We start from the raw sequence: 14,923 nt of genomic DNA on the forward strand, positions 1-14,923 counted from the left end.
CTAAAAGTGAACTTGCAGTGGTACCCTAGAACCTGTACAACTTCTTAGGACTGGAAAATTCCTGATTGCCAGTACGTGTAAGAGTTAATTAAAATGGACATTTATTAGCCTGAACAATGCTCCATGATGCTTTTCAGTTGCACAAGCTGGAATGTTCCCATCCACAGGTTGTTTCCATGCATAGAAGATTGCTTATAAAGCAGTGGTGACTCAGTGATGCTGCCTTTCATTGAAAGGATTTTCATACTATGGAATGTGAGGAGCTGACACTGAGCAGATTAAACAAGCTGATCTCAGCAGTCCAGGGTTTTCCTTTTGACAATACCAGTATTTTGATGATAACTGCAAGGTTGGAGACCACCAGACCCCTGCAACTGAACAGCCCATATCCCTGCATTTATAGGTCTATAGATACCCAAATATCTTTTTGGACACCTCTGGAGAGAGGACACATCTTCGCTGGTGGTTTCCTACACTACTGTGAAATATCCCACCCCAGCTCCACAAGTGATCTGATACTGGCGTTGTACAGACTTCACTTCTACAGCTGAAGATTTAGAAAATAACATTCCAGATCAAGTAGGATGAGGCTCTGAGCAACCTGATCTAGTTGAACATGTCCCTGCTCATTGCAGGAAGGTTGGACTACATGACATTTCCAGGTCCCTTCCAACCCAAACCGTTCTATGGTTCTAGGATTATTAAACATACCCATTTGACCCACAACATGAGATGTTTTTGTTACATCTCAAAGCTATAAACTCTGTCTGCATGTTTGGTTTCGGTCTCAACTCTTTTCACCTTAAATTACTCCAGTGGGCAAAATTATAAACAGTTTCTCACTTTATTTAGTTCAATGTTTATACAGTTGTGTTAAATACACACGCAGACACACAGATACACACACAGAGTATAAGCAGGACAAACCCTTATTCTTCAATACATTTTCAAGATCTGCTTGAAACATACACAAAAACATTGAAGTTCAGCAAGCATGGGGGAAGAGTAGTAGCTTTGTGTTTAAGAAAGACATGATCCTAAGTTCCACTGCCCATTTTTTGACAGATGCAGGAGCAGGACAATAACCATTTTAGTACAGATGTTACAAATAACATCTTATGCTTTTCTTGATGAATGTGTTATTTTACAATTTACGATTTCTTCATAACAGTCTTTGCCACATTGTTTTGTTTAATCTCTGTTCTATAAAACACAGAACACCTTGTTGTGTACTAACACCTACTCAGTGTTGAACTCCTCCTTGGAAGTTATGATCATTCTGATCTACCTGCAAAAAGTAAAGCAGCTTCAAACCTCACAGAACTCAGGAACATTTTGAGACCCTTTCCCTAACATATGGGACAACAATTATTTATTCTTTGTTTAGTACTGGGCATGTTTCTGCAGCAGTGGAAAGCTGCATGTTGCGAACTTAAATTCCACAATTTCAGTTGTGTTTGTGAAAAACCTGCCACATAAATTCACCATATTTTGGAAGGTCCATTTGAATATGACAGAAAGGTATATTGTTTCCATGTGCTGATAGTTCATTCACTTTTGAATTTTTTGGTCAGCCAATCTCTTCTCATTCATTAACCTAAAGTTCTCTGGATATTTTCTTTATGCTACAGGACCTATGTTACTGAGTGTTTCCTTAAAAAATTACAGCTGCAAGGAGTTTACTGCACTATTTCTCTTAGAATTGTACTTATTTTCTCCACAAAATTAGGAGAGATTTCCACACGAACTCTTGAATTTTCAGAAAAAAACAATATATAATGTATGTGTACATCCAACTATTTCTATTTGCTGTTGATATAAATAAAATCTTAAAATTGTCAACTATACCAATGTCTACATGTCATAGACATCTGGCCAGCTCAAATTTATTTAGCTCATAACATAAAAAAAAGTATATAACTCTTTCCAAGCACTGCTGTCTCATGTTAAGATTGGTGGAAGCAGTCCTGGATGAATCAGGGATATTTTTTGTTCCATTTTCAAATGCCTTCCTTTCAGTGCAGAAGCTGATAATTTCTTACACTTCCAGAACCTCTGCTTGCTCCTTTGTATGCAGCTGTCACTGCTGTCACTAAAATTGCTCAAGGCTTAAGTCCTCACCTTTGCCTCTCTGTTCCTGTTTCCAGCACCTGAAAGACCCAGACCGAAGATGTAAGACTGCTACATCCTATTACTTTCTATTACGTTGGGAAAAATAATGGAGTCATAAGGTGCCTTGCACTTGCTAAAATTATAGCTTTAGAATAAATTAATGCTTCAAGCAATTAATACAGTGCTTTAGTCTGCCCAGACTGACCTAAATGAAACTTTTATTTCTTTTATTGGCTTGGTCCAATTTCATGCTTGATTCATATTCAGCCTTACCAGATCTTCCACGTCAACTCTTGTTCCTGCTCAGACACTTTCACAAGATTTCTTTTTGTTTTATGTGGGGCTGAGACTAGCAGATGGATTTGCAGGATCATGGGCTGGAGTTGGTATTGCAGATATCTGCTTCTTTTTGGCAATAGCCCACCTTTATTCTTCTTTTTGTTTAATAATCCATAATAATAAAATGTAAAATAATCCATAATTTGGGAAATTATCCTGAAAACCACATTCTACCATTGTGGCAAAAACCATGTTAAAAATCAAAATAGATCTTTCTTAAGTAAATAATTTTAAAGTCTCGCTGTACAATGTCAGCAGAACTTCTTCTTTTGTTTAATATTACCATGAAAAAACAGCATGTGAAAAAGAAATGTTTTAAATAAACCATATATTCTTTATTTTCACAGCTGGTGGAAGCAGACATAATTGTCTATTTAATCTCATCTGATACAAATCCTCCATTTATTTTAGCTTCTGATTTTGAATCCTCTTTTTGCGCTGTTTTCTCAACATCTGTCTTTGTTTTGACATGGCGTCTTCTGTAAAGACGGTAGCCTGAGGATCAATATATGGACAGTATTAAATAAAAGAATTATAAAAATTACCTGAAAAATATGCTGTAGTAACATATATCCATGCAACATTTCTTTCTTTATATTGCTAAAATATTTCAAAACTTCCAGAAAGTCTTTTTAAAGCTATGATTTGATTTTGAAATCCATTTGATTATTTTTATCTCTTCTTGTTTTCTTAATATACATGAAAAGTTAAACTGGTAATAATAATGATAATTATAGTGCTATAATATAAAATTACTATACTTTACCTCCTAAAATTAGTGCTGCAAACAACAGCTGGAAAATGCTGTAGATGAGTGGGAAAGTAAACATCAGTTCAAGTTGTTCAGGAGTGAATGAGAGCTGTACTATGGTGGAACATAGCTGGGTGTTTTGCATGCCTGTTTCCAGAGACACTGTACGACACCTAAAGGGAATAATACAAAGACAGGTGGGAAATAGCATCCAGTGGGTCCAATGCTTTTTACTAATCTGGATAAGCAAAAAATGTAAAGGATAACTAAGAAAATTTTTTCCTTCAGCTGACATAGTCAGAAAAACACTCCACCTATGGCCGGTACCACCAATTATTGGCGGTTCAGCAGCTGTAGAAGACAGTGAACCACCTTCAAGGCACATATGTGGCACTCACTGTCTCTCTCTCTTGCAATGGTGGTCTAAATTGTAGACTGATGCATTTACATGAGAGGTTTTACTGCAGTTCCAAACCACTTACAAGTCAGGTCTGTTTCACCTGCTTGAAGTGCAAGACATTGGCGCACAAAGGGAAAACATATGAAGGGTTGGAGGAAATGTTATTGTCAGAATCTGTAAATGAATGTGCACGAGAAAATCTTTGTCTGCACTTAGTATCACAGAAAAGCAGACTTAGTGAATGAGTGACTCTGTAACCTAAATAATGTTTAGAGAGCATTCTCAGCATTGATTAATCCCTGAATAAAATCTTTTTATGCAGTTGAATAAAGGCTGTGCATTACCTGTTCCATGACAGACCAGCTAGGCGAGCCAGAAAGAATCCTAAAGTATATCCAGCTGCTGGAAATATGGTGCCAATGATCCATAATTTTGGTGTGATAACCCAGGAGCCTTTGTAGAGTATTCCCCCAACCACAGCAGTGAGCACGATGAGCACTGCTCCCACAATGGAACCTACCTGTGAAGCAAAAGAAGAGGGATTCAGTCAGGATCACAGAATCACACAGTACTGTACAAATGACACCTCAAGGAAATTCAATGGCAAAAAGCATGGCGTCAAATGTGAGTCACTGAAATGTCATGTTAAACACAAAACCTAGTGTTTACAGCAATTCAAAGCAGTCAGAGAGATGAGATAGTTGCCATTTTAACAAACAGGAGATGTATGATGTACTTCAAGGTGTGACTACAGCTCTAGATCAAGACACAGCTGTAATATGTTTCTATAGAAGATGTCTGTAAAACTAGCCTTTTTAAGCCTTGACTATAATTGTACTTAGGGCTGGAGATTAAAAGTAATTTCACAGGTTTGATATGAGTGAGGAATGGTGCACACATTAGAAAAATTTCCCCAGAGTTGTTGAGAAACTGACAGCCTAGTAAGTAGAATACTGCATTTTGCTCCCCACCTTGGTGAATCACTCTGAGGCTTAGTACAGTGTGTGCTAATTAGACACTAGATTGCTAGTGAGCTAGTGCTAGGAAATTATTTGCCAAGTGCAGGGGTAAATCTTTAATGAGGCTAAAAATTCATGCTTGAAAACTGGTTATGAGCTTGTATAGCCCTTTTACATAGACCTGAGCACTGTAGTTGATCTTATTTCTTGTGACTAAATGTACTGAGACCTTTACCACTGCTTGCCTAAAAAAGTTATAGCTCACTCTCTTTTCAATACCCAAGTGGAAGGTCTGTCAGGGATCTCAGAGACACACTTCTTAGTCTAAGCTTACAAGGATGTATTTCTCAGCTAAAACATGTATTGCCATTGAAGTGGTTCCATCAGTCTTTGGCTGAAACATTTTTAAGAGCACCGAGTGAGCAAGTGCTTTTGTTTGGCTGAGCTATTAAACACATGAACTTTGGAAGAAGAAACATGGTCTGGCCATGACAAGCTCTTCTTTCACCTGGCACACTGTCTTTGTTCTCTTGTCTGAATTTCTCACTATATAGGCCTTAATCTGACAGCTATGGCTCAATCTTCACTTGGTGCTTCATTGTCCTACACAAAGAAAACTCTCAAGGCTGTGGGCTGCTCACCCACTCAGTAAGAAGGAATGAAATGAGGCTTTGCTGAGAGATCGAGTAGAGTTTCTTCACATGCAAGTACAAGTCCATGCTTTCCCCTCAACTGATTAAATAGAAATAGTAAGATGTGAATGCATTTCAAAATGCAATGTGATAAGCTAGCAGTTTCATGAAAATGGATTGACTTAAAAAGACTTTACTTGTGCTCTATGCTGTCTGAGCCAATAGCAAAGAAGTGATAACAAACATAGGTAGAAAAACATGCGACCAGAGTAGTTTTCTTTAAGAAAATTTAGATAACATATTTGTTAAATAAGAATGATTAGCAAAGGCCAAGAATTATCAGTACATATGAAAATCTCTTTAAACCTAAACCAAATGTACAGAATAATTAATTTGCTGTCACCCTAGATGTGGCTGAATTATTGTTATTATTTTGATGAGAACAGTTTTTTGCCAAAATTCCCATATTTTTGATGTAACTGAGACAATCTTGCAAAGATGGCATCCTGTATTTTGTCAATAGTCTTTTAAGGTTTATTTAAGAGTTGGAATATTTTATGTTTATTATTTTTTAATAAAAATTGGCTTCACACTCAAAAATTGGATCACAAAAAAATTAGGAAACTCTCTTAAAAGGAGAAAGGCATTTTGATCCAGAACTATTTTATTTTTTATTGTTTTGCAGAGAAAAAACTGCTTTCTGTTCACCTGAATGATTTTCCTTCCAATTTCAGTTTACATTATATACTGAACTCAATTACTAACATAGTTGCAGCCAAAGACAAAAGTAGGTTCTTTAGATAATGATGGTTGCTAATAATGCATGCAACTCATGCATGTTTGTGCAGGGGAAAAGCAATACATTTCCACAGCACCTCATTTGTTTTCTGCTGAAAACTTACCAGGTCTTTTGAAGTCAAGTACTAATACTATGAATAGCAATGTACTGCTTCAGTGGTCCCACTGATTCCATAATTTGTCCATAATTGCTTATACTTCAGCCTTATATATCCTACCTTAAGTATGATTTTTGCTTTACTAGGCCACTTGTGGTTGACAAATATTCCCACTGAAACAGGAACTACAAGAGCTACCAGAGAAAGTCCTGTAAAAAAAGAAAAGAGAAGTCAAGACCCTGCATGGTGCAAGAGCTCACCACAGGACGGGCACCATGATGAGTGACTGTGGGCCTGGAGCAGCCTTTCAGGGGATGTTTCTGCGTGCACACCCTGGAGCACTCATGCACACTCTACCCACACCTGCCTATTTGCTTTTCTATAGACTCTATTATCTTTGGCAGCCTGTTGAAGTAATTGCCATTCTGCTGAGCTACATGCTCATTCACCTGCATCAGAAAGGCAGACAGAAATCTGAGTGTGCTAATCATCACTATCCTGTGATGTGAGTAGCTATATTAAATGTTCATTTTGTCTGCAGGTGTTTTGCTACTGTACCGTATCAGCAACCAGTTTAGAGCTTCTTTTGTTTTGGCCTTCCCCCTCCAGTATTTACTTTGAAAGCACAAGCAACGTATTGGTTTTTTGTTTTTCCCCAAGGACAATGGGAAGTGAAGTTGAAGAATGTGAAAGTGATTCTGCTGGCTTTTAAGATTAGCACAACATGGAACTGCACTTGATAAGCACTAGGGCCACAGCTCTGCAAAGCACTGGAGCATGTATTTCTAAATACTTTAACTATTTTCTCTTTGTAGCTGAATGAGATTTTTGACAGGAAGTCAAATGAAGCCACTCCTGGCAGTGTAGATTGCAGCTTTTCAAAGAGACTCAGCAGCTTTAATCACTTGCTTAATTATCCACGTGTGCCTAAGTATTTTGTCAGATTATGGCCTCAGCATTTAGCTCTTTGTAGGATTGTGTCTTAAAGCTGTTATAAACACTTTCATCCAGAAGAAGCAGCTAGTCCTATCTGAATTATTCTATATTCTTATCCCACTACCATGTAGGTCTCAAAGCCATTTGGAAAGAAAAACAAGCACAATCTTGTCACAATTATCTGTACAATATTTATAACGGCTTCAAGTCTTTCTTTGGCAGAGCTGTGGATGATGTGAAGTGATTCTTCATGGGCCTAATGCCCATGAAGGTTATTAAAAGGTAGAAAGAGAAATATTTTTAAAAATCTGAGGTGATTTCTTCCTGACTGCAGGGTGATGGTAAAGGTTGCCCTGAATGGAGGATAGACAGAAGAGAAAGTGCTGTTTCACTGGACTCACCAATGCTGTTATAGGGGAGTACAATTGCATCAGCATCAGTCCACATTTTGGTGTAAACAAAGAGACAAAGTGGCATCATTCCCATTGCAAGCAGCGTGGAGCAAGTTGTCATGCTGATGCTGCAAAGAAATTGGTTACAGTGACAGTTCATCTCATGCTAGCCCATAGTCTTTCTCATTTTCTTATTACCATTTCACACCTTGTGAAAGGTTGTGCAAGAAATGTTGCTGGCTACAGACAATTTATCAGGTTAGAGAAAAGCTAAATGAAAGGAATGGCTTCTGCTGAAAAGAAAAGAACATGAAAAATCAAGGTGTTCTGCAGCCACAGAACCATAAATTTTGGTGCAAAGGAGGCAGTCAGACAGGCGGCCAGCAGAAAGGTCTGTTGGCAAATATGTTTCCATGCTGCCTTTCTGGCTGGTTTCAGAGAGGACAGTAAGCAGGAAACAGGGGCAGAGATGGACATCAAATGGAGCTTTTAGTTATAACAGCAGTTCTAGGGTGTTAAAATTTCACTCTGAAGTCAATAGCACAGAAATCCATTTAATTGCCTATGATATGTGATAAAATAAAATTCCCTTTTCTGGCTTGTTTTGCTCTAGGCCAAAAAGTAGGTGCTGAGAATTGCTCAGTGAGGCTTAGCATAAGGATTGTTCCTGCATTTCGCAAAGATATTTCTGTTTTCTGTTGTGCAAAAAGATGCATTCTGCTACAGGAGTGAAGAAATAGGAAAAGACAAGACATCTAAAATAAGGAGGAAACTCCTTGTTTTAAGGAGTTGGAATTGGAATACAGTAGATAAAATTATGCATGCAAATCTCATTTTTCTGGTGTAAAAATAGTGAGAGAAGGTTCTAGTTAAGAGATTTTGGAAGGTTTCTTCTGAGCCTCACTTCAGATTTCTCTTTATTGTTGCTTGTGCTCAGAAAAGAGACTACTGATCCTGGCCACAAGCTGAGCAGATCCAGAGAAATCTAGAAAAAATTATGCAGAAACCACAGGAATATCTGCATTCATTTTGGTTCTAGTCACTCTCTGCCTTAGAGTCATTGAATAGGAATTTGCAGGAGCCTCCGGCAAAAGAATTCCTATAGAAGTCTCCTACTGAGAAAAAGAGTTACAGGCTACAATTAAGGTTTGATGAAGTCCCAAATGGAAAAAAAAGCCCCTCATGTTTCCTACCTCTGTATTTCCTATATCTTTATACTGTCCCTGAATGTACCTCCTTCTCCAAAATCTGGCCATCCTCTAACCCCTGTCCCTGTTTCCACAGAAGCAGTTGTTTTTGTGAAATATCAAAAGATATCTCTATGGGGAAGCATTAGAGGTTATCAGCTGGATGTGATTTACTAAGAAAGATATGAAACATCATACTTCACCTGACTATGATCATAATGCTAATTATAAAACTAATTCCTTCTCCAACTTGTGGTCCATTTGCACAAAGGTTTTGAAGCAGAAGTATAGACATGGTTTGTAATGTAGAATCATAAAATATTAAACTTAAAACCAAAACAATGTCTGATATGATGGGCAGGTTTCTGTAATACTGTGGCGGCTCCAGAAACCATCCATACAACTTCCAATGTTATTCTTCTGTTGAGAAGAGAAGATGCCTGCCTTGACAATCTGCTGTACCTCCTGTATCCTGTGGTCCCTGCATCTTTGTTGCAAAGGTACTGACCAAAAGCCTCTGACTAAAGGTAGAGGTCTTTACCCGAAGAATAACCTTTTAAAGGCATTTTCAATTAACTTCACCCTTTGTCATCACCAAGGGATAGAAATCCTGTTCATGTTTATAGCATTATAAATCTGGGTTTTTAATACTGATTTCATTGGAGCAACTCTGAGCATACAGAGCTGACCAAGCATACTTTAGCTCAGTTTATTCTTTCAGGGAGAGATTAGAACAAAATTTCAGCCTTGTACTCAATATCTTCTCATCTGTGATTTCTTAGACCTGTATTAGTTGAAATTAAGAGTCTTACAGTTCTTAATATCATAGATTTTTCATCTACAATGAGGAAGTCAAGGATTAGCAGAGCTAACCTCATTTATAATTTGAAAGCTGTTTTCTACATTAATACCTGTATGTGACAGAAAAGTTCAATATTTTCAAAGGATGGAAAAAATATTGTACCAAAGCTACAAATATTAACATTATTAGACTTTTTACTCTAGCTCCACATATTTCTTACTTCTACTATTTTTTCTGTTTCTAGTTAAGACTGGCATATGATAAATTGGATGAATGCTCTAATTTATTTTGCTCTGTAGGAAAGAGAGAAACGATCCTCTTTGTTTTAGACCAAAGTACTCAGGACATAAAAATAAAAAGACAACTTGTTTTTAGAGGCTCTTAGAGTTGATGAACCTCCCATGGAATTTGCATTAAGAGTAGGGTTTACTTCTCCTGTGTATTTGATGTCCTAGGCCATGTCAGGTGCCTTACACATCTGCTTCTGAGTTGATAGCACTTTGTCATTGAGACCATTACACTGACACAAAGGAGGGTTTTCATTGCTCCCTATATGCAGGGCTGCCTTAAGCAGTGCTTTCTAGCCTGTAAAATATTCCCTCAGTTTGAAGACTTTGCATAAGGTTCCAGGAGCAGAAAGAATTATCACAAGTATTCATTAGAACTAGTATTCATTGAGAAAATAAATACCTGTCTTTTTATTGTATAGAACACAAAAGGAGGGAAAATATTTTTCCACAGGAGCTCTTTTACAAGAAAAGCTGCATAGTTTCTATTTTGTACAGAGGATTCTGGTCCCAAAATCATATGGTTTTTTTAATATTTTCACTACTCAGGATCTTGGGAGAAAGAAAAGTAATTTTAACTTGGGCAAAGTTTTCATAATATATATTATTTTAATTGTCTTCATAGATGATATTTGCTCCAGGATCTGAAGTTTAACAATAAAGATATTTTCTAATGTACACAATTCTCTAGTGATATCTTCTCATGAATTCCCAATGAACCAAGGATATTTGCTATTCTGCTTATATTTACTGCAATTACAGTAACTAACCATCTTTACAAGGAGAAAACACCATGCATGTGCCAGGAAGCTAAGAAAACCATCAGAGAGATCAGACAGTCCTTTTCAATGTAAAATTTGCAATGTAAAGAGCCACATGCAGTACTTAAAGAACAGCTGCTCTTACCTTAGGTCCATGTCTCCATCCACCCAGTAGGCGATAACATTCGAGGCTGTGCCCCCCGGACAGCATCCCATGATCATCACCACGACAGCTTGAATAGGAAGGATGTTGAAGGCCAAAGAGAGCAAGAAGGCTGTGAGAGGCATAATTCCAAACTGGCAAAGGAAACCCACAAATATACCCCAGGGTCTTTTTATGTGGCCCAAGAAATTCTTGATTTCCACATTGCAGCCCATGGAGAACATCACCAAAGCCAGCATGATTGTTAGAACAGTACTTAAAACTACGCTCAAAGTTTGATTAAAATTATCTTCTGTCAATACACAAGAGGTGCCATCACAAATAGTAGCATTTGCTGGACAAGCTGTGGAGTTTTCTGCCAAAGGACCAGCATTAAATTGCTGGGAAAGAAAGTTTGTCTGCATTTTGAAGTACAGAACTTCTCACTGTATCCGCAGTAAACTTTCAAGCCTACAGTTGTTCGTCAGTGACTTCTTTTAAATGATCCAGGAAGCAATAAAGTGCAATAAATGCCAGAAAACTCTTACTACTCTTGAAGGGTTTGGCTCAGTGCTGATTCATATAGTTATAAAAGTTGCACTTCTTTGGTACAGTGACCATTAATCATTTATTCATATGGTAATGAGGGATCCCACATGAAGAGAATAGCTGTGTTAATATTTAAAGATGTAAAGGAGGCTTGTAGTGCTGCTAAGACCATAAAATGAGAATCACATGAGGAAGAGAAAGTTTAGACTTCATTCTTTGAGTTTCTTGCATGTCTTTGGGAGACCTGCTCATGCATACAGTGTTGCTGGCAGTACAGGGGTCTGTGTGGTGAGTAACCGAGACACAAGAAACCCTGAGCAGAAGTCCTGAGGTATGATTTGAATCTGCAGCACTTGCTAATGGATGCAACATTCAGCACAACCCACAGGCTCATTTGAATGACATGGAATCTTTGTTTTTGGCAGCATGGAGATTCAGTGTCCTCCTGACACCTTCTGCCAGGTGCAGCAGGTGCAGTCACAGTTCTTTGATCCAGCTTGGAATGGAAGGGGTGCACAGTGACAGGAGGAGAGTGGGGTGGTAAGGGCAGAGGGGGAAGGAGATATATTCTCTGAGTCAAGCATGGGGAACAGAGAGCAGGGCAGTGAGGCTGGCACATGACTCTGGAGCCATGGCACCCAGCAAGCTGACCACAACCCCTTCCCTGCCACGACACGCTCAGCATCCATGCCAGGGATGACAATGCAGGCCACCTTTTCTTCTCAGGTACAGCACAAAAGTTAGGACACAGGTTTATTGTGCCTGGCTTTGGTATGGCTTGTGCTCTGTCATCCCCATGGCTCAAAAGCAGTCTCAAATTTTGAAAAGCTTTTAAAGATTTACCCCTTAGGCTTCCATGAAAATCTGTAAATTTGGATGGTTTTCAGAGGAAGAATCTTAATAATTTTCTTTACCTGGGCTCAAGATTTGTGGCAGAAGTATCTTCCAGGGTAGATCTTAGGTTAAAATGGAGTCTGATATGTAAAGTGCAATTGATGCCCCCAAAAATCCTGATTTTTCAACACAGAAATATTTTTCACTAGAGTAACATGCTAAGCCATAATTATCTTCAGCAAGCAAGACTCTCACTGGAAATCTCAGCACTTTGTTCTGAACATCAGTGTGTGAAATGATACGAATGATACGACTTGCTTTTCTTTAAAACTTTAAACCTTGAATTGTGTAGGGGGAGCTGACTGCCTCAGAAAGGATTTCGCAGCATGCTCAGATGGCACCTGCTTCTTTACAGAGGGGTCAGCTAAATGGCTGTATCTCCTAAGTCACTGCTGGGTGCCTGATGGGATAATGTCAGAGTAGCTTTATCCTCCCAGGCAGCTGGCAACTCCTGCCCTGTGATTAGTGCCACATCTGTGTGACTAGGATATGTCTAACAGAACAACAAGTAAGGTAATAAGGAGCAGATGAAAGGAAAAGAAAGCCACAAGATCTGAGTTTGGCAGAAAAACTTATTCTCCTTTTTATGGTAGCTTTCAAATGGAATGTTTTAGGAGATTTTACTTTTCAATCCAAATATTTTAAAGGGCTAGTAAGGTTTTTAAAGCCATATTAATAATGCTGTATTAATATTTTCTATAAAACCTCTATCAGAGTTTTGATTTGCGCTTGAACTTGTTTCTTGTTGAAACTAAAATTTTTTTACAAGCATCTTGAAATCTCCAGCAAACCTTTGGGCCGGGGGCAGCTTTCCTAGTCCTGTAAGTGTCTGGTATGCTGTGGAAACCCAGAGTGAGTAGTTTGGGAGAGGAGGTGAGGCTTAGAGCGGCTGTTTCTCAGCAGAGCCTCATGCAGGGGCTTGCTTTTACCTCCTCTGTCTCCTTGCAGACCCCTGGACTGGGCGCTGCAGGGGTGCTTGATGCTGTATCCCCAGACACAGCACAGATGAAATGTCCCTGCTTTGGGTCTCCAGCCTCTGCTGCTGTCATTTTGGAATTTGATTTCTATGAACAGTGTGTAGGGGGAGATTTTCATGCACAGGTTTTGTGTTTAGCTAAGGACAAACAGCACATCAGCTACTCACCAGTGTGGCCTTGTGGAGCAGCAAGTTGTGCAAAATTAACCTGTATTTAACTGCTAGCTTTGCCTTTGTTTTTTCCCCTCTATTTTAAAAGGGATGATAGTGAGTCATTATTTCAGCAGCTAGCATTTAGATCACAAAAATGCTGTCTGGAAACAGAAGAGAGCCCTTCTGAATTCAACTTATTATTAGGCTGACATTGCCACAATATAGCACAGATGGGAATTTCTGTATCAAGCAGTCCTCCTGTGTTAGGGAACTAAAACCTTATCCAAGACATTGAAATATTTACAGGCACAGTTAAAAACTTGGCATGTTGCAGGAGGTAGGGTATTACTGAGTAGGCAGGTGGGTCTCTCAGGAGTGCTGGATTTCAAACATTCCTCTAAGTCTGTTTTGCTTTTTAAAATGTGCTTCTGGGATTTAATCCATTTGCATGGATTAAATGCAGGCTAGTGGGAGACATCCTCAAGGAAAGCAGCAGTTCAGAGATGGTTTTCAGAGATACTTAGCTGCATGCCTTCTGTTTCACTGCCTGTTTTCCACTCAAGTTATGCTGCTAAACTGGTGAGATGGACTATGTACTGCTCTGTGAACCTAGCTGGCATCTTTTGCCTGGACATGTTCACGTGTTAGCCAGGGTGATTTTAAGCATTTCACATTGACATTTACAGAAGGAAGGAGCAGTGCAGTGAACTTGGTGGGCATTTTGGTGATGATTAACACACCCAGACACTGTCAGCATACTTCAAAAAGGAGAAAAATCAATGCTCAACTAGAGAAATACCAAACTAAATGTATATTTGCATCACAAACAGCAATACTATGCTTTTTCTTCTTGAATTTTTTCAGCGATGAGGCTCCCAGCTTATTCAAGTGAGTTTAGTGTCACTTCAGCAAACAAATCCAGGTAGGTAGAACTTGTAAGGCTCTGTTCCTGTGCTGACAATTAGGTAATTGATTTATCCATTAACTCAGGCAGTTATAAAACAACAACAGCAGTAAGTGCATACAGAAGCCTGCACTGGGAGAGGCTATTTAACTGTTTGTCTTTTAAGGCTGTCTGCTGCTTATTGCTGTGATGTTTCTCTTAATGAGACTTATGAATCTTCCCTGTCTGCTTAATTCAGACTCTGAGATGCTTCTTAGTATATTTATGTCTTGGTTAGAAGAATCTTTGCTTTCAGATAATTGATTACCCAAAGTCAATTCTAAAGTCAATTACCTGCTTTTTACCACGTTCACAGGGTGACTTTATGATTCTTGTATCCCCAGTTGACTGTTCTGTTTATGCTGGATATTTTATATATATATATATATATATATATATATATATATATATATATATATATATATATATATATATATATATATTATTTGTCCCAAATTTGCCCTAAACCAGGACAACCACCATATTTGAAAGAGAGATAGCAGCTGTACCTAGTATTTCTGACCTTGTTTATAACTTTAAACTATAGTATATATATTTCCAGCTATAGATGGAAGATTTTTTTCATTGGTTATCTTCTGCAAAGCTAACTTACAGAATCTTTACATTTACATTTTTACATTTCATGACTGGTGCAGACATCTAGAGTCTGCCTGTTAGACCCTTGAACTGAGTTTCAAAAGAAACATTGGGGGCACAGGTATCGAATTCGTTTTATTTAACGAATAAAACTGGGATAGCTGGGAAAAAAAGCCTGATGTACATACATACTTGGATTACAGGCAAATTTAGCT

The 14,923-nt window shown here is 38.4% G+C and overlaps 1 protein-coding gene across 1 annotated transcript; it reads right to left on the minus strand.

The window, feature by feature from the left end:
* Window positions 1–825: 825 nt before the first annotated feature.
* On the minus strand, window positions 826–11,152 carry SLC10A2 (solute carrier family 10 member 2). The gene is made up of 6 exons (XM_063149643.1): window positions 10,600–11,152; window positions 7,427–7,545; window positions 6,210–6,298; window positions 3,947–4,122; window positions 3,218–3,375; window positions 826–2,946 (listed from the first exon to the last, which is right to left on the minus strand). Exons 1-6 carry the CDS (start codon window positions 11,019–11,021, stop codon window positions 2,822–2,824), a joined length of 1,089 nt encoding a protein of 362 aa, XP_063005713.1. The 5' UTR covers window positions 11,022–11,152; the 3' UTR covers window positions 826–2,821.
* Window positions 11,153–14,923: the final 3,771 nt, after the last annotated feature.

The sequence above is a fragment of the Melospiza melodia genome, chromosome 2, assembly GCF_035770615.1.
Source record: "Melospiza melodia melodia isolate bMelMel2 chromosome 2, bMelMel2.pri, whole genome shotgun sequence".
Classification (NCBI taxonomy): domain Eukaryota; kingdom Metazoa; phylum Chordata; class Aves; order Passeriformes; family Passerellidae; genus Melospiza; species Melospiza melodia.